Here is a 27,497-nt window from a genome sequence, read left to right on the forward strand (position 1 = left end):
ATTTAAATAAATAAATTATGTTTTTTTATATTTTATTTATTTAAATAGTTTTTGTAATAAATAAATGTAATATAAAAACTTAATTTTTTTTTATTCTGTATACATTTTTATATATATAATATATATACTCAAAAAAAATAGCAAAATTAAAAAAACCTAGGAAAAAAAAAAATCAAAATTAATATATAGCAAATTAATTTAAAAATAATAATAATTATAATAATAATAAATAAAAAAAAGCAAAAAATAAATAAAAAAAAAGTAAAAAATAAATAAAAAAAAATGTTTTGTAATTCAAATTCACTTGAAAACGATGAAATTTAAGTACGTTTTTTTAATCAAAAAAAAAAAAAAATGTTTAATTTTTTTAAAAATAGCAATTTTTCTTAACAGAAAAGCAATATAAAGTTATATAAGAAATATTACCAAAAAGTTATTCTTTATAATTTTGCAATAAAACTAAACGCGAAAAAAAGGCAATAAATTTCTATATACAGGCCTTCCCATCCATTCCTAAAATACCTTTGAAAAAAAAAATAAGCAAAAAATAAAATTAATAATAGTTATAAAAAAATCCTAAATGTTAAAAATATGCCCAATTATTAGCCTGTTTATAAAAGCACAAAAAATCTACCCCTTTTTTATAACCCGTGAACCCTTTAACATAAGGCTGTCCAGACTATCTTTAAATAATTACAAACCCAATGGATTTATAGACAATATAAAATAAATTAAAATAAAATAAATACAGATCAGATAAATAGTTCTTCTCTGATATTAGATAAATATGGTCTAATAGTTATATATATAATCCTAAGACTTCTTATTTGTACTAAGTAACTTTAGAAATGGATTAATTTTTCGAATAAAAAAAAATCGAAATTTTCGATAATAATTCTTTGGAAAATTTACATTAGTAAGTGAATATGCTTTAAAAGGAATTAAGTGTTATTAATAAATCAAGCAAATATAATTTTTAAGAAAGAAGTTAATAAAAAAGACATAATGAAAGTAAATTAAATACTCCTATGAACTCTATGGAGAAGTAAATTCTTGCTTAAAATATATAAAGGTTACCTCCAGACGCTTATAATGGAGTTTGGGAAATTTTAAAAAAAGAAGGACTTTCTGATAATTAATAATTATCGTTTGATGTGAATTAACTAAGTGTTAGAATTGCTAGACAATTAGAATAATATGTTAACTTGAGATTGAGTAAACACTAAAAGAAACTGAATAAATAATAATAAAAAAAGGAGAAAAAAAAATAAATTTCTGACGAAGAATTGTCTAGTAATTAAAATTAACCCTTAAATTAATAAGGTATAAAAATATTTTTATATTTGTTTTTTAAAAAATTTTATGTGTTATTATAGAAAACAGCACAACAATAAATATTTCTACAATTGATTCAAATAATAAACAATAAATTGATACTATTTAATAAAATCAAATTTAAATTTAATCCATTTTAAATGAGGAGGAATCTTCATTTGATTTAGAAAGTGATAGTTAAAATTTCTGAAAATTGTTATTTTATTTTTTAAATATTAAATTAAATAAATATTTTAATAATAGCAACTATAATTTAAATAAAAAAATTGAATTATATATAATTTTGTTATGTATATGTATATATTAGTAAGAAATTTTTTTTATTAATTTTTTTAATTAATTAATTTATTTAAATGATTTTTTTATAAAATAAAAATATTTAATGAATATTTACTATTTTTTTTTTTACATAATATAAATATTTTATAAATATAAATATTAAAATTTATATATGTATTTTCTATTATTATAATGAAATTAAAATATTTTTTTATATTTTTTATAATAAATTCATGAAAAATAATAAAAAAAATTTAATGAATTTTAGCATCTATATATATTATTAAATAGTTTATTTGTAATTTATAAATAAATTATATATATTTATTATATGATTAATAGATTTAATGTATTATTTGTGATATATAAATAAATTTATAAATTTATTTAACTACAAATATATTATATTTTTAATATATTTGAAATTAATGCATATAATAAAAAATTTACATATTTTTTTACATTTCCTAAATTTTAATAATAAAAATAAAATATAAAAAAATTATAATTTTATCTTTAAACCTATTAATGCTTTTAATATTTTTAATTTTAAAAATAAATATATTAATTTGCAAATATTCAAAAAAAAAAAAATTTAAAATATTAATATATATCATTCACTAAAAGTATAATAATTTAAAACTATAAACATTCTCTCATAAATAAAAAAAATGATTAAAAAAAAATTACCGATACAAAAACAAGAGATACAGTTTCCCCAGTAAAGACCTAAGAAAACAACTAAAATTTAATAAACACTCTTTAGAAATATTAAAAAATAGATTTCTTTGTAAAATCTCACTAAAAAAAAAATATAATATCTTTTACGAGTAATTTATCTATATAGAATCTTCCAAATGAGCTTATAATATAGATTTTAACGTATTTTTCACCATACGAAATCTATACAAATATAATAAAAGTAAACTAATTTTTTTATTAGTACCTAAAAAGTAAGCCATTTTGGTAATATCTTGCAAGAATATAAAAATTTACAATTTCAGACAAATATTAGAAGCAATCGCTTATAGTAGAAAGAAGATCTAAAGGAAAGCTTTTTAGGGCAATTTCTCGTTTTAATGATGAAAAAGTATAAAAAAAAAAAAATTATAATATTAAAATAATAAAAAATATTAAAATATATATATATATTTATATAATTTATTAAAAAATATTTAAAATATAATAAAAATATTTTTTTTATATTACATAAAAAAGGTAATAATTAGAAAAATAAATGTAGAAATAAGCAATGCAGGTCAAGATGATGGTATTCCAACATCAATATTAAGAGAATTAAGTATTTTGAAAAATTTAAAACACCCAAACATTATATAATTAAAAGAATCTGAAATAAATGGTGTTTATGTATAAATAGTAAATGAATAATTACCATATAATCTAAAAGAATATTTACAAAAAAATCCAATAATAAATAATAATAATAATAATGAATAAATAACAAATTTACTTTTTTTAAAAAAAACTTTTCATTAAATACTTCTTGGAGTTAATTATTTACATTAAAATGGTATTTTGCACCGAAACCTAAAAATTGATAATATACTCCTAGATGAAAAAAACACTATTAAAATTTCAGATTTTGCTCTTTCTAGATAAGTTACATTCCCACATATTCCATATACACCTGAAGATCCAAAAGATAGAGAGAGATCAAGTCGGGAGGCCAGAAGATTATGGTATAGGGCCCCTGAATTACTACTGAGAAAATCTATTTATTCTTAAGAAGTTGATGTGTGGTCTTTGGGGTGTCTTTTAGCAGAATGTGTACTTGGAGATCCTTTATTTTAGGGAGATTCGGAAATTAAGTAACTTTTTATAGTTTTTAAGCTTCTTGGTTCTCCTACTACGGCTGTGCTTTAAGATATGTGTGATAATTAGGATTATAATTTAATGTTTCCAAAGTGGGATATGGTGGATATTAATGATGCATGTGGAAAAGAGGAGAGATTGAAGAAGATTATGTTGCCAAAAAGAGATGTTGAATTTAAAAAATTGAAAAGTTTAGCGAATTGTTTGGGACCTCTTGGTATGGATTTATTAAGTAAAATGATAAAACTTAATCCTAAAGAAAGAATATCATGCGCAGAATGCCTAGAACATGATTTTTTTAAGGAAATACATACAGAATAAATAGTTTAGGAAGGTTAGATTTATAAGTTTTTGTAAAACGTATAATAGAAATTAAAAATAGAACCTTTTTATATGAAAAAATAAGAACATATAAATGAGCAAATGAGAGTAATTTTAGTTGATTGGTTAATGGATGTTAGTTTACATTTTTAATTGGAAGAAGAAACTTTACATTATTGCATTTAATATGTAGACAGGTAAAACTATATATATATATATATATATATATATATATATATATAGAATTCTATAATAGATGAAATTAAGTAAATAAAATTTATAATTAGTTGGTGTTGTTTGTATGAAAATTGCTGAGTAATTAAATAAATTTAATATTTATATATATATAAATATATTTATAGTGTATTTAATGAATAATCTAAAGAATATTATAAATAAGAAAATGCAAATGAATATGCATATATAACAGCTGATGAATATAATACTTAACAATTATTAGATATGGAAAAGAAGATTTTAAGTTTATTAGATTTCGAGTTAAATATACCAACAGTATTACATTTTGTGAAAATAAAATTAAGTTAATTAAAAATGGAAGCTAGTGTATATTTATTTAGTATATTTTTTTCTGATATTTTATTAATGAGTACTTATTCTTATTAGTTTTAATCGGATTTGTTAGGTAATACATGCATTTTTATGGCTAATCTTTATTGTAAATAGAATTTGGAAAAGAAAAATTTATTTAATTTTTAAGAAAAATTTGAAGAAAAAAATTCTTTTTAAAATTTTTTTGACTGCTTTGTGTTTTTGTATGATTTTTATTCATAAAATAGGTATTAGTTTGAACCTATTTATGTTAAATATAGCAAATTATACAATATTTAGACTAATAATATTATATTACCTGTTTATAATAAAAAAAGACTTTAAAATTGGTGGAATGGATTAAAATATTGAAAAATATAAAATAATTAATTAAACAAATATCTAATATATATATATATATTTTTGTGTGTATTTTAAATTATAATTATTTTGTTTATCTTCATTATTCTTAAAATATATTATTATATATCATTTATACAGGATCTTTAGTATCTTGAATAATCCAGTCATTAATATCACAAATTTTCCATCTTAAAAATGCTTATTTAATCATATTTTCGTCTGGATTATCCATTAATCCTAAAGGTAATTCATCCATTTTCCAACTATCTGCAATGAAATTTACTTTGTATCCATGGTAGGTATTAAATTTTGAGTCTTTTTTTTCCGAATAACTCTTTTTTACTACTTTTAATTACTATTGCGAGAAAATAAGTGCTTCTCCATAAGCCAATTAATACTTATATAAAGAAAAAACATTTAAATTTTTAATAAAGAATACTCTCCTTAATTTATAATTGTCTTTAAAATTAAACTTAATGTAGCTTTTAAAAGGCTATATATTTTGTAAATTAAGTCCATAAATAAAATTAAAAGCATAAAAGCCTTATAATTATTGACTTTTTGTATTTACTTTTTAATTTTCTAAATCACTTAAATGAAATTTATAGTCTTTATTTGAATTTACCTAATTCATCCATTTAAATGTCTTTTTTTAAAGGTTTTAAGTAGTTAATAATTAAATTTATTTATAGTTGGTATCTTTAATAGATGTTAGATATTTACCAAGCATTAATTCTATATTTTATTGGGCGGTATCGTTTAAAATTTTCTTTGATATGTATTCGCTTGTAAATTCTAAAGAATAACCTCTACCTGGCTTTATAAATTCATTTGAGATAAAAGTGCTAAATTTGTAAAATTATAAAAGTTTAAATATCATTTAATTTTTTTGTAAATAAAAAACTAAATATATATAGATATATATATTTATATGTATTTTTATGTATCTTTTTATTTTTTAATTGATTATTTTTTTAATTGAATTTTTTTTATTATATTTTTTGTTTTTTTTTTTAAATATATTTAAATACAATATATATATATGTCTATTTTTTTTTTCAATCTTCTATTTATGGTTATCCTGTTTATTTTTTTTAAACATTTAAGCAAGATAAAAATATGTTTTTTCAAATTTTTAATGATATTATTTCATTATAACTTCTTAAAAATATCTTTATTTATAAAAAAAATAAATAAAAATAAAAATATATAATCAATATAAATACTTTTAAGAAAGATTTATCCTAAAAGTAGGTTTTTTTGGCGCGTTTTTCATTTAAGAAGCTATTTATAGTAATTAAAATCCAAAAGGTAGATGATCTTTAATATAATACTTTGCTAAAAATATAAATTATGTATTTTATTATTATTTTAATTTTACTTTAAACTCCTTTCTTTTTCTATTTTCTTAAATTTAATATTAATAATCTTCGTTTTTTTAAAATAAATGTAACTTTTAAGGACATGTTCTGAGCATTAATTAAGTTCTTTCTAAATTAACTTCTTCTTTACTTTTTTAAATAAAATCTTTTAATTATTAATAATATTATTAAAGTTAAATAGAGTATTGTTTTCTTTTCATTTTAAGATAATTTTTTATTAAATTATGTTTTATTTTTATCTCCCATTAAATTGCCTTTTAGAATATTTTCTAATGAACAGCTTCACTTTCTTATTTTAATCTATATATTATTGGCAGTTAAATTTTTAAATTATGGACAGTAAAAGGTAAAATAGTTTCTTCTTTTATATCATTTTCGGAACTTAATGATAATTATTTTTATATTTAAACAAAAACATTTATTATCTTTACTGGAGATTTCTATTATTAATTTTTTAATATAAATATATTTTAATATATAAAAATTACTTAGTTTCTAAATTCCTAGTATGTCATAAAATTGTTTTATTTTTCATTATTATTATTTATTAGTTTTCTTCTTTATTAATTGATTAAGATCTAATTAATTAAGATAAACTTAAATCTAGTAATTATTTGTTGTATATTCTTTTTTTATAATTTTATAAAGATCTTAATCTAAAAATTTATATAAACTAGCAATTAAAGAATCACATTATTAATTTATAATTCCTATTTAATAATTTGTTTGATTATTTATCCATTAAAAAAATTTTTGAATGCTTATTTATTTTTTATAAAATAATAATAATAATAATAATATACTTTAATTTTATTTAATTTAAAAAAAAAAAAAAAAAATAATAATAATAAAAGAAAAAATTTAATTATATATATATATATATATATATATATATTATTTATATATATATATTATTATTTTATATTACCTTTTTATTGAATTTAAATAAATAATTAATTTTTGATAAATCTTTTATTTAATATTTTAAATAATAAAATGTCTCGCTATAATTTAAGAAAATTTTTTTTTTTTTTTAATACTTTTATTAATTTTAAATCTAAAAATTACTCTTTTAAAAAAACAATATATTTTTTTATTTAATTTTTTAATAATATTTTTATTAATTAAATATTTTCTATATGCATTTTATATAATTCTTATTTTCATATGCATTTTAAACATTTTTTTTCTATAAATTAGACCTTATTAGGCTGTTTTTTTAATAAAACAAAATAGATTTTCCGTATTTAAATAAAAAAGAAAAACTTGAAGTTTTTTATTTAAAATAATTTTCTTGTGTTTATTTAATGCTTGAAAATCTTTAAATTCTTTTGAATTTTTTTAAATTTTATCAACAATTTCCGTATGTTTTTATAAAAAAAGATTTTCTTTTTTTTCTTTTGCTTTTTAAATTTTCTCATTTAAAATTTATCCTTAAATTTTTGTTTATTCGTCTTTTTTAGGCAAATATTTATTTCTATTTTTCTAATATAATATATTTCTAAAATCTAGACTTTGACAATATTAATTCATGAGAATACTTTTTTAATTTTTTAATGTATTTTGAATCCATGGTAAGTTTTATTTTAATTCAGGAAATTAAATATTTGCCAACTATTATCCTTTTTATATTTTTTATAGAATTTCTTTATTCCTTTACTTCTTTTCTTCTATTTATCGTTTATATTATATCATTTAAAGTTTATTTTGAATATATTTATTATCTTAAAAAGGATCTTCAATTAAAAAAAATAAATGGTCATTTTCTCTATTTTACTTAACCATCTCTATATACTCATATTTCATTAAATCAACTTATTAAGACATAAATTAGGGTCTTTCAGAATTATTTTAAAAATTAGTTTATTTTTTTATTTAAGAAGAAGATAAAGGTTCTAAATCTTCATTATTTTATTCTGTTTATGTCTTATTTATAGGTAAATAAAGATTTTCTTGCTTGTAGAAAATTTGAGTTGAGGCTTTGTCAAATTCTACTTGGGCAATTTCTTATATATAAGGGTTATTTGCTACTGATTTTACATAGAAATTATTTGAAAATTTCGAAAGGGTTTATAAAACTTCACTTTTAGGGGTATATGTGGGATTATAATATTATTAATTTTTTTTTTATATACTTTTTGATTATATAATACTTTATCTTTTTTTTTCGATACAATTTAAATTTTTAGAGTTTTAAAAATAATCTTCTAATTCTTGTTCTTCTTGTTCTTGTTCTTCTTCTTGTTGTTGTGAAGTTTAAGTTTTTATTATATTAAATTATTAACTATTTATTGTAGTTTAAATAGGTCTGCTTTAATCTTCTAATATTTAAGTTCTTTCGGTACTTAATTTTTACAAAAAGTATAAATTTTCTTCATTTTTTCAACTTCTTCTTCTGTAACTTATTTTTATTACAAATTCTATTCTTTTATTTTTTATAAAAATAATATACATATATATATATATATAAATAAAAATTATATATATACATATACATTTATTTATTTTTTTATATACATATATTTAAATTTATAATTAATACCTTTTTATACATATTTATTTTATTTATATATATCATTATTAATTTCTTATTAATTTAATATTTAATCATCTTTTATTTACATTTTTATTTTATTATAATCTTTTATAATTTTTATTTATTTCATAGCTTCTTACTTTATAGAATTCTCGAATTCTTTTTTAAATTAAGTTTAAAATGCAGTATTTTTCCTCGCTATAATAACAACTGTAAATTTATCTCCACATCCAATATCTATGCATTTCTTGTCTTTAAGTTCTTATATCATTTTTGGAATTAAAACTTCTTCTTTTTCTTCTTGTATATTATCATCATGACCTAGACATCCTTCTATATTTTATCCCCAAGTATATACTCTATTTAAATAATCTATAGCTGCCATATTATTATATTTTCCGCAAATTTTGATCAACCTTACTTTAATAATTTCATACATATGAATATAAATTATTAAAATTTTATATTATTAATAATATAACCATACCTTCTTTCATTTTCTAATCTAGTATACTAATTTTTCTTGGATAAATTTTTTCCATCATATTTCTGTTTTCTCTTTATGAAAAATCTCCTTAACCCCAGCAAAATAAAATTCCTTTATGATTTAAAACAAAGGTACTATTATTAGTGCAAATTCCTTATACAATTTTCTCGTTTTAAATTTCCTTTACTTTTTTCGGAAAAGATTATATTTATTCAAATTTACATCCATATTCTATCGGATGTCCTAATTTTCCATTGTTTGAAAGCCCCCAACTATATACAGAACCTTCTTCATCCCATAAAATAGAATGGTTTTTTCCACAAGAAATTCCCTTAATTACAATTTTTTCTAAATTTTTCCATATTATGCTTTATATAGGAAGTTCTTTTATGTTTCCGATACCAATCCTTCCGTTTAAATCAAGTCCAAATGCGATTATTTTATCATTTGTTTTTATAAAAGAATATTCTGTTCCAGTTGATATAAATTCTATTTGAATACTTTCTGTTATTGATTATGTTTCTTTATTTTCGTATCATCTTTTAATGTGTTTATTATTGCATTTTGGGTTATATCAATCGGCATAAAAATATTTTATTATGATTTAATTGATAGTTTATATTATTAACAATCACCCCAAGCATAAATTTTATTATTATCTTTATTTTTAAATTAATTTTTGAATTTTAATTTTTTTAATTAAACCTGTTAAAGACAATGCATAGTTATCTCCACATGAAACTTATAGAAATTGTATTTACTTTTCATGATTATATGTTTTTATTTAAGATGGTTATTTTTATAAGTAAGGAGTTGAAGCTTTTTAATTTATTATTATATATTAAAAAACGTATAATTATATATATATATATATATATATGAATATATATATATATATATATATATATATATATATATTTATATATATATATATATATATTACATATTCCTAATTACCCGTCTATACCCTAACCAAATGACCATAATTAATTTTTTTCTAATTATAAAATTTATTTTTTAATTATATATATATAAATTTTTTACTATCTTAAAGTATTGTAAAATTTGCTCCACAAAATATTTTTTAAAAATTATGTCTTTTTTGCTTTTACTTACGACCGTAAAAAAAATCATTATTATAATCCTAAAAATCTACTTTTTAAATATATCTTTATAATTAGAAAATAAAAAAATTAAAATAAAAAAATAAGTTATATTTTCTTTTCTTACTTATTTAAATTTTAACCTTTTTATTATTCAAAATTAGGTGAACAGGAATTTATTCCAAAATAATATACTTATTTTATTTTTTTTAATACAAAAAAAGATTATTTTGTTTTACCGTCAGTATTATTATCAATTTTATTCATTTTTTTTTTAAATTTTATATTTTATTTTATATTATTTTAAAAAAAAATATTATATATTTTATTAGAATATTTTTAATTTTATTAACAATATTTTTACAATTAAAATAAGCACTATTTCTTATTTTAATATATAAATAAATAAATAAGATTACTTAAAATTCGAATATATTCTTAATTTTAATTATAATTTTTTAGTTATTTTATAAAGAAAGTAAACTTTTCTTTTTTTTATTGATTAAAAAATTTAAGATTTTATTTGTTTTTTAATAAAAAAAATATTATAATTTATTTTATTTAATCAAATATTTAACTGATATAAACTTTTTAATTATACGAATTTAATTTATATAATAATTATTTTTTTAAAAAAATAATCAAGTTATAATAAATATTCAAATTACTTAAAATTAAAATATTATATATAAAATATATAATTAAATATAAAAATACAATTTAGAAATTGAAAAACCAAAATCAAAAAATGAAAAAACCAAAAAATAAAAAATAAAACAAAAAAAAGATTTTATTAATTTTTTTCAAATAAATAATAAAACTAATTATATTCAATAATATTATTGAACTTTAATTCTGATAAAGCTTCTTAAATACGAAATTTTATAGAAAAGAGTCATTATTTATAAATAAAAAAAGAATAAATTTTTTTCAATTAAAAAGAATAAATTATTTTCAATTAAAAATAATAAAAATTGATTTTAATCAATATTATATGTTTATATAGATTTACTATTATAATATTTATATAAATTTATTTAATCCCATTATTAAGTCATTTAAAATCTTAAAAAATATCTAAACTAACAATATTTTACATAATAAAATACTCAATATTTTGGTTTATTGTTTCTAAATTTTAAATCACTTAATAGATATTTGATTGTGCCTTATAATCATTATTATATGGATATAATATATGTATATGTTTAATTCTATTGATATTCCTGATCCTATATTTAAAATATAAATATAAATTGATATGTTTTTATGATTAAAATAACTATGCTATTTTTTTAATAAATGAGTGAGTTATTTAAACAGTAAATAAGCCAATTCAAGGTTTATATGGTCCTTATGCATTATCCGGAAATTATTTATATAAATTTAGAAGAATTTACTCAATTTAACTATTCCTAAAATTATAGTTAATAAAATATAAAACTTAAATTAAAAGTTTCATCTGATGAAAAACTAAACAATGAATCTTTAGGAATGAGAGAATTCATATTTTATATTTTTTATTGTTTAAATGGATGTTCTGAGTGTATTGATACCGTTTCTTGTACTAATTGTACTTTAGGATTTAATCAAAGTAATTCTAATTGTGTTTAATAATGTTCTATTGGTAAGTTTAAAAAATTATTCAAATAGAATTTTTACTTCATGTGATAGAAAATATGAAAATTGTACTAGTTTAACTTCATACTAAAACTGTTTTTAAGGCTATTGTTTTGAGAACCAAATTTGCTTAATAGATTTTCTAGAAGAAAAATATAAAAATGCAAGTAAAAAAAAATGTTTATTTTGTGGCAAAAAATGTAAATTATGTGTTAACGGCATAACTTTTAAAGGCCTTTTGGAAATAGAATTTTAGGTTAATGTTAATGCCCTTAATATTCAATTGTTTTAAATTATTATTGATAATAATGTTTCGAAGGCTTTTATTTGCTTAAATAAGTTGTTGATAATTTACAATAAATGAATTTATTTTCTTGATGATTTATTAAATTTAATTAATTTGAAATAATGTGATTCTTGTTAAGAATTAAATAATTTGAAGTAATTTTGAATTATTGTTTTTATATTATTTGATTATTATAATTAAGGAGTAATTATATTAATAAATTATATGAAAAATAATTCATAATAGAATCAAATAAATATTAATAGGATAAATGAAAATTAACAATTGATATGAATATATAATTATAGTTGTGATAAAATAATTATATTATAATTATTTAAATTATAATATTAAAAGGATATTAATTTAATGTTTAAATAGAAAATGTGTTTTAATAAATGAAAAACGAAATCATAAATATATATACAAAAAATGATAAATTTATCGAATTATAATTAGAAAATAATAAAAATAGTGTTTTCATATATTAAGAATTCAATCTCAAAGTAATTTTTATTACCTATATATAATGCGATCTTTTCGAAAAATTGTTCCTAAAGTGAAAAAGAAGTATAAAAAAATAATAATTAATTATCAGTTTTTTATTGTTTTTTTTTTAAAAAATAATAAATTTTTACATAATATAAAAAAAGAAAATATTGAAATTTTATAAAAAACAAAGTTAATAAAGTTTTTAAATTTACATATAAAATTATTTAATATAAAAAGACTAATGTTAAATATAAAAAATAATAATAATATTTAAATCTCAAACAAAAAATTTTAAAAAATTATACTATTTTAATAACTTTAAACAAAAACAAAACTAATATATAGTTATAAAATATTAAATAACATTAAAAATAATGTAAAATAATAAAGCAATCGAGATATATTTAAGAGTTCGTCCAACAAAAAAAACATACCAAGGAATAAGTAAAATAAAATAAATAAATAAGTTAATAATAAAAAATATAGATACCTTCGAAGAGGATAATAAAATTGACTTTAAAATCCTTAAAGACATCTAATAAGGTTACGTAAACAATAGTAAAGAAACATATTCATTTGCTTTTGATAAATTATTGAATTAAAAATCTTCTTAAGAAAAGGTCTTCAAAAGCATTGCCCAAGAAGTATGCGATTCTGCATTACAAGGATTTAATGGAACTATATTTGCTTATGGTCAAACTGGTTCTGGTAAAACTTTTACAATGACCGGAGGGCCTGATAGTTATGAAGATCGAGGTATAATCCCTCGAACATTGAGTTATATTTTCTAATAAACTAAAAAGTTAGATAACTATTTTTTCCAAATATCAATTTCATATATAGAAATATACAATAATTAAGGCTATGACCTCCTAGACGAAAATCACTCCGCAAAAAAAATTGAAGATTTAAAAGCCGTAATTCCCCGTGAAACTGAAAATGAGGAAATTATATTAAGCGGTTTATCAATACATAAAGCAATTAATGAAGAAGATGCCTTAAATTTATTATATATAGGTGATGTAAACCGTGCGGTTTGCGAAACTCCAAAAAATGATGTTTCGACTAGGTCACATTGTATTTTTACGATAATGATAGAAAGTAGAAAAACTGATTCGGATGTAAAAACTATGAGTAGAATTCATTTGGTGGATCTTTCCGGTTCTGAAAGAATTAAAAATACAGGAATAGAAGGAAAATTGGAAAAAGAGGCAAGAAATATAAATTTAAGCTTGCATTTTTTAGAACATGTTATAGTATGTTTAAATAAAAGGGCGTAAGGAGAAAATATTCATGTCCCCTATAGAAATTCGCTAATGACGCTTATTTTAAGAGACTCTTTAGGAGGAAATTGTAAAACGAAAATGATTTCTACTATAAGTGCCGAAGAACCAGATATTTTAGAAAGTATTTCGACTTGCAAATTTGCGTAAAGGGTTGCTTTGGTAAAAAATTATGTAGTTAAAAATGAGGCAGTAGATCCTGCAGTTATTATTGAAAGACTGAAAAGGGAAAATGCATAACTAAAGGCAGAAATTAATTTGTTAAAAGGAGAAAGTATATATAATTTTTTTTATAATATAAATAATAATATTGTCTAAAATAAATATATTAATTAAAGATATTATTATATATATATATACAAATATACATTTCATATATTTTTATATATTTATATTATTTTATATCTTTATTTATTATTTAATAGATGTTAAAGATAAATTAGATGCAGATGATATAGATATTTGTAGATAAAAAGTTGAAGAATATATTAATCATTCAGATCCTTCCTTTTAACTCGTTTTAAGTAATACATATTTTTTATTTTAATTATATTTTTATATTTTTTTTTAGGTGACAGATTATTTATTAATGAATGTTTTTATTAAATGAAACATAAAATAAATAATTAGTTAAAGTAAAATAATAATCCTTAAAATTAAATTATTAATAAACAAAGCGGTTTAAATGAAAATGCTTAAAATACACTAAAAAATGTCCAATATAATCATTTAGAGGAAGAAATTAAAAAACTTAAGTTACTTGTTTAATAAAGAGATAATGAAATAATGATTCTTTTAAATTTAGTTAATAAAAACAAAGGAGCAAGTATTAGTGTACCCGTATATAGAGAAAACAACGAAATTAATTTAAATGAAAATTCTTTAATAAGATAAAATTCTCCAAAAAAAATCGATTTTCCTTAATTTGAATAATTATAATAAAGCATAATAGGAAATTAATAAAAGTATTAAAAAAATGTATAACCCAATAATTTAGAATCAAAAACAAAAGAAAATATATAAGATGTCAATACTTTTCATACTTAATCTATTTTAACATAAGCTAGATAATCACTTTTGTAAAATAATGAAGTAAATGAAATGCTTTTAGCACCTTTAAATCTCACTAACGAATAGTTAATGGATAGGGCTAATTGTTTTGAAATTTTTAGAAAAAGTTATAGAAAAAATTAAGTTATGGAAGAAAATAAAAATGTTTTGAAAGAAAAATTCGAAAAAGCGAGATAATTAGGATAATAAGTTAATAATGCAAGAAGTAAAATTGATTAGATGAAAAACATTGTATTTATTTTATTTTATAATTGTATTTTTTTTTACGAAGTAATATTCGTTTATTATATATTATATTTTTATAAAAGATTGAAGATTTAAGAAAAGAAAGAGCCCTAAAAGGACTTCTAGAAGGAGAAAATGAAGATTATAAACATCCTGAAGAGGTTAATTTATTAAATAATATTGAAGAATAAAAAAAGATGTAAAAATTTATATTTTATTTTTTATATTAAAAAACAAAAAATGATATAGATATAAAGAAAACTTTAATTATTTGAAAGATATTAAAGCTGAAATCGAAAATATATAAAAATTACTATAAAGAAATAAAGACAAAATGTAATAAGATTTTGAAAAGTGGCTTTAAGTTATGACTTAATAAAGATAATAAATGACTTTGAAAAATCAAAGTATTACAAGTAATATTTTAACTAATATAAATAATAACACTACTACTATTAATAATAATAATACTAGTGCTAATACTAGTATGATTTAGGTAAGTAAAATTAATGATAAAGAAGTAGAAAAAAAACTTTAAGCTTTTTATAAAGCTAGAGATGAAATATATAGAAACTGAGTAGTGAAATAAAATAAAATAATTAAAAAAATGTATTAAAATTTTTTTTTTGATGTTAAATTATATATTTGAGCTTATATATATATATATATATATTAAAATATAATTAACTATATTCTTATAAATTTTAAATTATCTATAAATATTAATAATTTATGATTTTATTTTTAATGTCCATTTATATATTTATTTTATATAATTTTTAAATAAAAAAAAGTTTATAGGTTAAAATAAAAATTTATTACCAAATAAAAGTTGATTAATAACTTTTATATATATATTTTTTTCTTCTTTCTTAAACTTTTTATTTAATGTATTAAAATTTACAATAAAAATATATATTTATTTTTTAATATCAAATATTATAAATTTATATTATTAATAAAATAAAAAAGATTTGTAAATATGAAAACAGATTTTTTCTCAAAGTTTAATAAAAGACATATGTACTTTTATTTCCTTATTTAAGTTCACTAATATTTATCAATCAGTTTATTAAAAAATAAAACTTTTTTTCGAGTTTTCTTAATTTCTTTGATTTTTTTTTATTTGACAGGTATATAATCGAAAATTCTTAAATTAAATTTAAATACAACTTTTATCCTCAAATATAAAATTAGATTTTATTAAATCAAATGAACAAAAGAATTTTAGCCCATGCTTTATAATTGATAATTATTTTTTTAAATTAAAATTATTTGAATTATATGCGTTTAAAAGTTATATATTTCTTATAGATTAAGTTCTTTATAATGAAAAAATAGTAAATTTAAAACGATTATTTATTCCTTTTATAAATAAATATTTTATTATTTAATGAAGAAAATTATTCATTTTATACAATATATATAATTTTAGTAGTATATATCTATTCAAATTTCATCTATTTATATTTTCTATATTAAGATTGCTTTAAGAATATTTAGTTTATTATATATAGGTAAGTTTTGTTTGTTATAAATATATCTTATTATAATAATTATATTAATAAATTTATATAGCATATTAAAATAATTCAATTACTTTATAATCTAATTTATATTTTTCTGTGTTTTCTTATAAATAAATTATTATTTTATTTTAAGTCATATATTAACCAAAATTTATTATAATCCTCTTTATTTTCTGTCAAAAATTTTATTTTTATTTTTATTTGAATTTAATTTATATTAAATTTAATTTTAAATATGATTTAAATCATTCTTAATATTACCAATAGCACATTCTTAAATACAAATAAAGCTATTTAGGTAAAATCCTAAATTATAATTTGCACATGAAACCGTATCAACACACGCAGACAATCAATTTAAAATAAAAAAACCCCGCAAATAGAAATCTCTTATTCGTAGAAATTTAACTGTTTGCTGCATTATTAGTAATATATACTATATCAATTTTTATATTTAATTAACTATAATTTTCGTAATCATTAAATTCCTATAATTCTTCTCCATATGAAAATCTTTATAATTAATAAAATTTATTCTCATTTGATTTTTATTTTTTTTATAACTTATTCATTTAATTAAAAAAAAAATATAATCCGTTGAATCACATGGATCTATCAATATATATTTAAATTATATTTATATTTTGAATATCGGATAGGAATATCAATATAAATTTTCATATTATAACCCAATAAAAATAGATTATATCCGACAATAATGATAATGAGCAAAATATAATTATCAATGAATTTCCATTAAAATGCAGAAAGAATAAACACATATTTTTAAAATTTTTTAATAAATAATATTTTTAATAAAGGCATTAATTAATAATTTTTTGATGTATTTTTAATATGATTTATTAATAAATATAAGTATTCAAAAATCTAAAATTTAAATACTGATAAACATAAAAATTTAATAAGTAATAAATATTACATTTAAATTTAAAAAATGTTTATTGTAATCGTATTTTTTTTGTGTTTTTGTTTAAAAAAAATATATTATTAATATTAACTTATTATTTTTAATAAATATTATTTTTATTATTTTTGATGTTATTTTAATTATTTATTATATTTCTATTTAACAAAATATAAAATAAAATATAAAAGATTTAAATCTTTTTTAATTAATTTTTTTTTTAATAATACAAATCTTATAAAATAATTTATAAATAAAGTTTTTATTGTATTTTAAATAAATAAAAATATTTTAAAAAGAAAAAAAAAAAAAATACAATTTTTAATTTGAACTTATATTTTTTATTTTTTATATATTTATGATTTTTTTTTTAATGTTTCATTAAAATAAAAATAAATATTATATAAAATTAAAAAATATATCAATTAAATTTATATTTTTATTATATATAAAATTATATATTATAATAATATAAAATAATAAATATATATAAAATATTTAATATATATAAATCTAAAAATTTCAATTTAATATTATAAAAAAAAAAAATCATAATAATTATATTTAAGATATTTTTAAATATAAATATAAATATATAAATATATATATAATATAATATAAATAATATTTATATTATATAAATATATATATACATATATCTTTTTTTTTATATTTTCTTTTTATTATTAATTTAATTTATTTTATACATATTTTAATACTTTTAATATCTTTTATTTTTTATATATTTAATAAATAATTTTATTTTTCATTATTTTTATTCTTTTTATCCCTACATTTTTATTTTAAATAAAAATATATTTATAATTATTTTTAATTAATAACTTATATTTCTTTTATTTTTATGTTTTAATTTTTTTTTTTTTTATCTTATCCTAATTTTTATTTTTATCTCATTTTTCGTTTTCTGTAAATATTATTTTTTATTCTTTATATTCTACTTATTAAATATTTTTATACTTACTTATTTTAATCAATATTTATTTTTTATATATAATAATTTATATATGATAATATATTCAAAACTTAAATTTTAAGATTTTGTTATTTAGGAGTTATATTCACATTTTTTTATAAAATACATTTAGCAATTTTTTTTATTATTTGTGTTTTTAATTTTTTTTAAAAACACAATAATAATATAAAAGTCAATATTTCTTTTTCTCTCATTTATTTTTCAATTAATTTTTGGTTAATAATTTCATTAAAAATTTAATCGTAATTTTAATAAATTAATACATTTAATTTAATTATTAAATTTTTATATTCATTTTATAATATTAAATATAAATAAAATTATTAAATTTTTTTTTTTATATATATTAATTTTTACATAAAATTCGGTTTTATTTTGTATAATTTTTAATTTTATTATTTAATAAATATTTATTATTTTCATAAATCTTAAAAAAAAAAAATTATTTTTTTGCAAATTATAAAAAATATAAAATATAATTAATATATTAGCAAATTTTTTTTTTACTCTCCATTGTAAAATGTTTAAATTATATATATCTATTTTAAATAAAAATTAAAAATATAATTGTCTATTTAAATACGAATAAAAATTTATGTTATATTATAATTAAATTAATATATACAATACATATATTTATATTAACATATATAAAAAAAATATCTAAACGAAAATTAAAAACTATAAAAATAAATTAAAATAAAAAAAATGGCCGATCTTGGAAAAAAAACCACATTTACCGACGGTACAATCGCCTAATAAAACTAAGGTTTAATTGGTGGAGCCTTTAAATAAACATCAAATTCTTCTTTTTTGGACGAAAGATGTTAATATTTCGACTCTATTTACGAAGAGTAATAAAAATTATTGTCTGGATGTGAAAAGCCTGAAATAACCATAACATTAAAGGATGGAAAATAATTAAAAGGAAGAGCTTTTGAAACTACCCCTTTAATTATTGCTACTGGTATTTCTAAAAAATTAGCCGAAAATGTACACGCAGCTAAGATTACTTATACCAAAAAATACGAAAACCCTTTATCGAAAATCGGTTAATGTATAGACCCTGAAGCTGACGAAAATATTGACGAAGAGTAATGCGATCTATGCTGTGATGGAGAAACTGAACGAAAATTCGAAGTTTATGACTTAACAAGACCTTTAGAAGGAGACTGTTAATTAGAACTAGTAGATTTTGAGGATCCTTTAGGAAAATAAGTAAATAAAAATAATAATTAATCCAATTTTATATATAAAAATATAGGTTTTCTGGCATAGTTCCGCACATATACTAGGATAATCAATCGAATTAATCTACGGAGCTCATTTATGTATTGGCCCAGCATTATCTTATGGTTTTTTTTATGATTCTTACATGGGAGAATGCAAAATAACCCAAAGTGATTACAAAAACATTGAAAAAACAGTCGAAAAAACTATTTAAGAAAAACAGAATTTCCAAAAAGTATATTTAACAAAAGCTCAAGCTTTGGAATTATTCAGACATAATCCCTTCAAAGTATAATTAATAACTAATAAAATACCAGAAAACGCAATTACTACAGCCTACAAATGCGGAAAATTAATCGATTTATGCACTGGTCCACATTTACCTAATACTGGAAGAGTGAAAGCCTTTAAAGTTTTAAAAAACTCATCTGCATATTGGCTTGGGAAGAAAGATAATGATATTCTATAAAGAGTATATGGAATTTCATTTCCTTCTAAAAAGCAATTAGAAGAATACGTAAAAATATAGGAAGAATTAGCCAAAAGAGATCATAGAAATATCGGAAAATAGCAAGAATTATTTACTTTTCATTAATTTTCTCCTGGTTGTACTTTCTTTTACCCTAATGGAGCTTGCATATATAATAAATTAATGGAAGTTTTACGTTAATAATATTTAATTAGAGGTTATTCGGAGGTTATTTCACCTAACTTGTATGATTCTTAACTATGGAAAATCTCAGGACATTGGACAAAATATAAAGAAAATATGTTCCTCGTTAATAGCGACAATGAAATTCATGGATTAAAACCTATGAATTGTCCAGGGCATTGTCTTATTTTTGATTCAGTTTAAAGATCATACAGAGACTTACCTCTAAGATATGCTGATTTTGGAGTTTTACATAGAAATGAAGTACATGGGGCTTTGTCAGGACTTACTCGAGTGAGAAGATTTTAATAGGACGATGCTCATATATTCTGTACTATGGACTAGATTATGGAAGAAATTAAGAATGCATTAGATTTTATTGATTATATATATAGTATTTTTGGTTTTGAGTATACTTTAGCATTATCTACGAGACCAGAGTGTTATTTAGGGGAAAAAGAATAATGGGATTAGGCTGAAAATTCACTAAGAGAAGGGTTAAATGCCTTCGGAAAGCATTGGACTGTTAAACATGGGGATGGGGCTTTTTATGGACCTAAAATAGATATTTAATTATACGATGCGTTTAAAAGAGGACATTAATGTGGAACTATTTAATTAGATTTTAATTTACCTATTAGATTTAATTTATAATATAGAGCAAATGAGAGTAAAGACGAAATCGAGTAATAAAGAAAAAAATAAGAATAATAAAGTAAATAATAAGGGGATGATAATTTCCTTTTACCAGAAGAAAAATAAGAACTAAAAATTATGGAGTAAGAAATCGTAGAAGAAAAAAAAACTAAGATGGAGGACATTAAGATTTAAGAGAAGTGCTTAGAGTAGATAAAAAATCTGTAGATTAATAAAATAATAATTCTAATAGTAAATTATAATCTAAAGACGCATAATTTTCTTAAGATACTTAACATTCGCATTAGAATACTCATTAATCAGATAAGAAATATGTTGTTAATTAGCATCATCTTAAATTAGGTTTTTAAAGACCTGTTATTTTACATAGAGCTGTAATTGGGTCTTTTGAAAGATTCCTGGCTATTCTTTGCGAATAAACTGCTGGAAAATGGCCTTTCTGGCTTTCTCCTAAATAGGTTATTATTTGTAGTATAGTTAGTAAAGTTAGTGATTTTTGCGAAAGTATAAAAATTCGTTTGAAATTGGAAGGATTTTAAGCTTATGTCGATGTTTCTGAATGCACTCTTAATAAAAAAGTTAGAAATGCTTAATTAGAATAATTCAATTATATAGCAGTAGTAGGAGAAGAAGAAAAAAAAGGTTAATATGTAGATTTAAGAGAAAGAGATAAATAAGAAAGAATTGTAAATAAATAAATATAATTTAAATATATATATATTAGGGTAAATTCAGTATAGATGAATTAATTGCATTCTTTAAATCTATTAATATTCCTCCTTCTAAAGCTGAATAAAATTAATGGAATAAAGCTTTCAAAAGTAGTATTAATGAAGAATTCAAAAAAATAGATAATATTCTTTAAAATTAAGTATTTTTATAAGAGGAAGGGTTTGAATTAGGAGATATCGATGTTTAAGAATATTAAAAAATTAAAAATTAACATATTGATAGTAAAATTTATCCTAATCTTCATAGATGGTTTAAATTTGTTTAAAAAAAGTAAGAAAGTAAATGAGAGGAGTTATTATTTTTCGGGGGAATTTTTTCAAAAAAAAATTATAATAAACATATTTATGCTTATAATTAAGAAAAAATATTACCTTTAATAATTATATTTTTTTGTTAGTTTAATTAAATAAATTAATATTTTATTAAATTATTAGTATATATTATATATATTTTTTAGATTTATATAAAAATAAAAATGTTTCTTTAATAAAATAATAATGAAATATAGAAACAAAATATAAACAATTAAATATAATAAGTATTAGGAAAACTTAATAAACTAATTGTTTTGAAAAACTAATAATTTTAATAATAAAAAGCCTAAATTAATTCAAAAGCTTCAATTTTTATATTACCAAAAACACTTATTTTATAAAAAATATTGATTTTTTTACAAGATAAAGATATATTAAAATTATTATTAGTAAACAAAATATTTTATAAATTAATATTATCTCCTTTAGGTTATAAAATAATATTTTATTCAATAGCTTTAAAAGCTTAATAGTAATTGTAAAATGAATTAGAAAAGATATATAAATAAAAAAACTAAAAAAACGAATAAATAGATATTGTATCATTAAAATAGTTTTTACTAAAATAAGAAAAATAATAAAAATTCGAAGAAGATTAGGAGATTTTCTAATAGCTTTTAAATTTAAAACAAATCAGAATTTTTTTAAAATCACAACTCTAAATAGCTCATAATTAAATAGAAGAATAGAATTAAATTATTAAAAATTTAAATGATAAAGTTAGTGCTTATAAATAAAGCTAATATTTTAATTTATAAATTATAATTAAATTAAAAAATTAACTTGCTAATTTGGATAAAGAAATTGCTAAAATTATCAAATTATTAATAATTATAAACAAGAAAATAATCAATAAGTTTCATAAAAAAAATTATTTATATTATTTTTATTTTATTTTTGTTTAAGCTTGAATAAATTATGAATGAAAATTAAACTTTAGAAAACGACAACTAGAGGCTTTAATTTTAAATAAACATTTTAAAGAAATAAGTAATATTATATAAATAAAAATTATAATAATATAATTTTATGCAGTGGAATGAATTATATAAATAGTTAGAAAATTAAGTTTGCGAAAAAAATAATCTTCAAGATAAATTGTAAACAATTAAAAAAATTATTTCTGTTAAAGAAGAATAATAATGATGTTTTTATTTTTTTTGAAGTTTATAAAAAAAATTAAGTAAAATAAAAAAATTACATAAAATAAATTATATAAACTAAGAAATTAAATTTTTGTATTTTCAATTAAGAATAATAAATATAAAAATAAAATTAATATAAATGGAAAATAGAATGGTTTATTTAAATAAATATTTATTAAAATAAATAAAAAAAAATACATTTTCATAGTTTTAAATAATATAATATTTATTTTATAATAATATATATATTGAATATCTTTAAATTATATAAAAATTTATATATTTATCAACAATAATAATTTTTATATAAGATATTTTATTATTATTAATATAAAAATAAAAAAATTATTATTTATTAAACTATATTTATCAATAAAATAAACATTTTTTTAAAAAAAAAAATTAAAGAATTTGTAAATATATATCAATTAGTTTTAATTTTCTTATTTTATCTATTTCCGATTAAAAGAATTTACAAAAAGATTATTCCATTCAGTATTACAGCTTAAAAGTTTGAAATCAAAATAAGCATATTTGGTGATTCTGTAAAAATAGTGAAAGTTCTTGCAATAGCTCCACTAAAATTTAAAAAGAAGGTTGCAAGAGCAAGCTATCCAGTACTTTTATCTTTGAAATTTTTTATCATTTAAGGTAATCTGCTACATGAAACTTTTTTTTTATAAAAAATATATTTTCTATTAATTATTTATTTACACATAATCATATTTATTATAATTGATAAATCAAAGGCTTATTTTGGTACAATTTAAAGCAATAGAGGTGCTGAAATTCCTCCAATAAAAATAAAAGTTGTAATAAGTTTAAATAATGAAAATTTTTTATCATATACATTAAAAAGACACATAATAATGATATTTTAGAAAATTATAAAAATATTTTCTCCGTATAAACTAAAAGGACTTTAAATATAAAGATTATAACTAATAGTAAAAAGATAAAGGAGACACTAATTTTTAATTTATTATTGTTTTTTTTAAATATTATTACTTCAAAAATCAAAGATGAATAAGATAAGCCTTAAACTGATTTATTTTAAATTATCTTAATAATCTATGGTACTTTTAGAATAGTTGATAAGGTAACAATAGCTATTCCTAAAGTTTTTGAGAGAGTCTTTTTTTTTTGGATATATTTTTGTATTTTTTTTGTTTTACTAATTTAAAACATTCTGGATTTGTTAATTAATGGTTTACAAAATATGTATTATAACATTATTCAGTAAATACTAAGTATTTATATTTTTTATTCTATTTTATAATTTATAATAAAAAATAATAGTATGAATGTTATTATTACATCAGTTTTAGAAGAACAAAAAACTAAAGATAAAACTAAAAATATTAAAAACAATTTATTCATTTTTTTTTAATTTACTTTTTTTAAAAAATTTTTAAATATAATTATTTATATTAAATAAAAACATAAAAAAAATAAAATCATTAAAATATTCTTTTTAATTTTATGATTAATTATAATATAAATAAAAATATAAATAATGTAATAGAATAAAATAAAATAAATAATTAAATTTTTATTTTTGATGAATAAATAATTAATTTATTATATAATTTTTTTAAAAATTATGACTTATAAAATTTTATATTTTACAATTAAATTGTAAATTATTCATCTATAATTAATTATATTTAATCTTTTAATTTAGAAATAAATGTTTAATTAAATTAATATTTTTTGATAAATTTTTAATAATTAAAATTTATATATTTTTACGAATTATGAATAAAATGTTAAAAAAAATTAATTAATTAATTAAATTAAATAAATTATTATTAACAAAATAAAATAAAAAAATTATTAAAATTAATTACATTTAAATAAAAATAAATATATATTTAAAACAATGATTAAAATAAAATAATAAAATTTTATCATATTTATCTAGCTTTATTTAATACTATAAAAAGATCTTTAACTATGTTAAAATGATGTTTTAAATAAAAATATTTTACTTAATAAAATTAATAAGATTGAGTTTTAAGGGGATATAAATATAGGTTACCTTAATTTTAATATGAATATTTAAATTTATATTCCTAATTTTTTATTTAAAATATAAATTTAATTTAAATATATATTGATAAATTTATGATGTAATTTGAACTATATGAGTTTTTTAATAAATGATTAAGTTATTTAAATAGTAAAAAGCCAAATTCGTATGGTCCTTATGTAATATACAGGATAAAATATGTATGGAGAAGAATTTAAATAATTTTATTATTAATAAAATTATACTAAAAAATAATACTGATGTAATGGCAGACAATTAATCTTTAGGAACAAAAGATTAAATATTTTGGGTTTACTATTTTTTAAATGGATATTCTGCATTATTAATGCGGATTCGTGTACAAATTGTAGCGTAGGATATTATCTCAATAACTCTATTTGTGTTTAAGAATGCCCTATTGGAAAATTCAAAAATAATCCAGATAGAACTTGTATTTCATGTGATACTAGTTGTTCTTCGTGTACAAGTACAACTTTATGCTAAATCTGCAATTAAGGGTTTTATCTAAATAACTCTAATTGTGTTATATTTGGAAATTTAAGAATGCTTTAAATAAAATCTATACGTTATATAATAGCAAGTGTTAAATTATACTAATTTAACTTTATGGTAAAGCTGCAATTAAGGTTATTATTTTTATAACTAGATTTATGTAAGTAAATTAATTATTTTTTTATAAAATTTTAAGAATTATATCTTTTAAAATTTTATTATTTCAATATAATATTAAAAGAAAATATTTTAAATTATCCATCAATAATTAATCATATTATTGACAAAATTAAAATAGATTAATCAGCTGACTTAATAATTAAATTATAATTAATAAAAACAAAAATGAAAGAAAATTATAAAAAAATCAATAATTTTTATTTTAAATAATATTATACGTTAAATAATATTTATTTTATTAAATTTAATAATTATTAATAAAAATAAATAGTTATTTAAATAAATATATATTTAAAAATGGTTAAAAAAGAAAAATTAATTTAAAATAAATATCATAATTTTATAATATTTATATAAATTTATTTAATATTATTAATAAGGCCTTAAACTATTTTAAAATAATGTCTAAACTAACAATATTTTACTTAATAAAATGCTCAAGATTGTGGTTTTATTCTTTCTTCATTTTTTGGTACCTAATGGATAAGTACTTGCTCCTCATAATCACTTTTAGGTGGATATAATATATGTTCAATTAGCTGTAATATGAATATTTCAGTTGATATACCTAATCCTTTATATAAAATACAGGTATAATTTAAATATATATTGATAGATTCTTGGGATAATATAGACTATATGAGTTTTTTAATAAATGACTAAGTCATATAAATAGAAAAAAAACCAAATATTTATGGTCCTTATGCATTATGCGGATTAAATGCGTATGGAGAAGAATATCTTTAATTTAATTATTAATAAAATTATAGTTAATAAAATATAAAAATAAAAATAAAAGCTACTACTGATTAAAGGCCAGATAATGAATCTTTAGGAATAAGAGATTTCATATTTTCAGTTTATTATTGTTAAAGTGGATGTTCTGCATGTATTAATGAAGTTTCATGTACAAATTGTAGCGTAGGATATTATCTCAATAACTCTATTTGTGTTTAAGAATGTCCTATTGGGAAGTTTAAAAATAATCCAGATAGAACTTGTATTTCATGTGATACTAGTTGTTCTTCGTGTACAAGTACAACTTTATGCTAAAGCTGCAATTAAGGATTTTATCTCGATAACTCTATTTGTATTTAAGAATGTCCTATTGGGAAGTTTAAAAATGATTTAAATAGAACTTGTACTTCATGTGATAGTAGTTGTTCTTCATGTACAAGTTTAAGTATATGTTAAATCTGCAATTAAGGATTTTATTTTGATAACTCTGTTTGTGTTTAAGAATGTCCTATTGGGAAGTTTAAAAATGATTCTGATAGAACTTGTACTTCATGTGATAATAGTTGTTCTTCGTGTACAAGTTTAAATATATGTTAAAGCTGCAATTAAGGATTTTATTTAGATAATACTATTTGTGTTTAAGAATGTCCTATTGGGAAGTTTAAAAATGATTCTGATAGAACTTGTACAT

General features: G+C 17.7%; 4 protein-coding genes across 4 annotated transcripts, besides 37 other annotated features; 3 read left to right on the forward strand and 1 right to left on the reverse strand. All coding sequences in view use genetic code 6, as the record gives it.

Moving 5' to 3' along the window:
• The first annotated feature begins 224 nt into the window (after positions 1-224).
• Positions 225-283: a microsatellite.
• Positions 284-1,647: 1,364 nt separating this feature from the next.
• Positions 1,648-1,677: a microsatellite.
• A 268-nt stretch (positions 1,678-1,945) lies between these two features.
• Positions 1,946-4,689, forward strand: IMG5_103320 (n-terminal domain protein; the record flags this gene model as incomplete). The annotated part of the gene is made up of 4 exons (XM_004035169.1): positions 1,946-2,704; positions 2,833-3,965; positions 4,012-4,083; positions 4,131-4,689. 4 exons carry the CDS (start codon positions 1,946-1,948, stop codon positions 4,687-4,689), a joined length of 2,523 nt encoding a protein of 840 aa, XP_004035217.1.
• Positions 2,727-2,810: a microsatellite.
• Positions 3,973-4,010: a microsatellite.
• A 942-nt stretch (positions 4,690-5,631) lies between the features above and the next one.
• Positions 5,632-5,683: a microsatellite.
• Positions 5,635-5,683: a microsatellite.
• A 1,245-nt stretch (positions 5,684-6,928) lies between these two features.
• Positions 6,929-6,974: a microsatellite.
• A 203-nt stretch (positions 6,975-7,177) lies between these two features.
• Positions 7,178-7,239: a microsatellite.
• A 1,026-nt stretch (positions 7,240-8,265) lies between these two features.
• Positions 8,266-8,301: a microsatellite.
• Positions 8,274-8,308: a microsatellite.
• Positions 8,274-8,311: a microsatellite.
• Positions 8,312-9,942: 1,631 nt separating this feature from the next.
• Positions 9,943-10,025: a microsatellite.
• A 48-nt stretch (positions 10,026-10,073) lies between these two features.
• Positions 10,074-10,111: a microsatellite.
• A 155-nt stretch (positions 10,112-10,266) lies between these two features.
• Positions 10,267-10,293: a microsatellite.
• A 207-nt stretch (positions 10,294-10,500) lies between these two features.
• Positions 10,501-10,549: a microsatellite.
• Positions 10,511-10,551: a microsatellite.
• A 374-nt stretch (positions 10,552-10,925) lies between these two features.
• Positions 10,926-10,960: a microsatellite.
• Positions 10,961-11,085: 125 nt separating this feature from the next.
• Positions 11,086-11,153: a microsatellite.
• Positions 11,101-11,160: a microsatellite.
• A 16-nt stretch (positions 11,161-11,176) lies between these two features.
• Positions 11,177-11,224: a microsatellite.
• A 756-nt stretch (positions 11,225-11,980) lies between these two features.
• Positions 11,981-12,020: a microsatellite.
• A 940-nt stretch (positions 12,021-12,960) lies between these two features.
• Positions 12,961-15,742, forward strand: IMG5_103330 (kinesin family member 6, putative; the record flags this gene model as incomplete). The annotated part of the gene is made up of 5 exons (XM_004035170.1): positions 12,961-14,143; positions 14,295-14,393; positions 14,441-15,171; positions 15,249-15,364; positions 15,415-15,742. 5 exons carry the CDS (start codon positions 12,961-12,963, stop codon positions 15,740-15,742), a joined length of 2,457 nt encoding a protein of 818 aa, XP_004035218.1.
• Positions 14,233-14,290: a microsatellite.
• Positions 14,249-14,285: a microsatellite.
• Positions 15,045-15,078: a microsatellite.
• A 2,145-nt stretch (positions 15,743-17,887) lies between the features above and the next one.
• Positions 17,888-17,925: a microsatellite.
• Positions 17,926-17,952: 27 nt separating this feature from the next.
• Positions 17,953-17,987: a microsatellite.
• A 14-nt stretch (positions 17,988-18,001) lies between these two features.
• Positions 18,002-18,112: a microsatellite.
• Positions 18,063-18,130: a microsatellite.
• Positions 18,085-18,131: a microsatellite.
• Positions 18,132-18,195: 64 nt separating this feature from the next.
• Positions 18,196-18,278: a microsatellite.
• Positions 18,199-18,278: a microsatellite.
• A 1,024-nt stretch (positions 18,279-19,302) lies between these two features.
• Positions 19,303-22,241, forward strand: IMG5_103340 (threonyl-tRNA synthetase, putative; the record flags this gene model as incomplete). Its single annotated transcript, XM_004035171.1, has 3 exons — positions 19,303-19,831; positions 19,878-21,838; positions 21,877-22,241. Coding segments are annotated over 2 exons (2,325 nt in total), but the record flags the coding sequence as incomplete, so codon positions are not given.
• Positions 21,183-21,222: a microsatellite.
• Positions 22,242-23,370: 1,129 nt separating the features above from the next.
• Positions 23,371-23,409: a microsatellite.
• Positions 23,410-23,498: 89 nt separating this feature from the next.
• Positions 23,499-23,530: a microsatellite.
• A 21-nt stretch (positions 23,531-23,551) lies between these two features.
• Positions 23,552-23,593: a microsatellite.
• Positions 23,594-23,767: 174 nt separating this feature from the next.
• IMG5_103350 (pq loop repeat family protein) lies at positions 23,768-24,662 on the reverse strand (the record flags this gene model as incomplete). Its single annotated transcript, XM_004035172.1, has 3 exons — positions 23,768-24,310; positions 24,352-24,477; positions 24,519-24,662. 3 exons carry the CDS (start codon positions 24,660-24,662, stop codon positions 23,768-23,770), a joined length of 813 nt encoding a protein of 270 aa, XP_004035220.1.
• A 1,667-nt stretch (positions 24,663-26,329) lies between these two features.
• Positions 26,330-26,364: a microsatellite.
• A 627-nt stretch (positions 26,365-26,991) lies between these two features.
• Positions 26,992-27,495: a microsatellite.
• The last annotated feature ends 2 nt before the right edge of the window (positions 27,496-27,497 follow it).

This window comes from Ichthyophthirius multifiliis (assembly GCF_000220395.1).
Source record: "Ichthyophthirius multifiliis unplaced genomic scaffold scaff_1120509250859, whole genome shotgun sequence".
Lineage (NCBI taxonomy): Eukaryota > Ciliophora > Oligohymenophorea > Hymenostomatida > Ichthyophthirius > Ichthyophthirius multifiliis.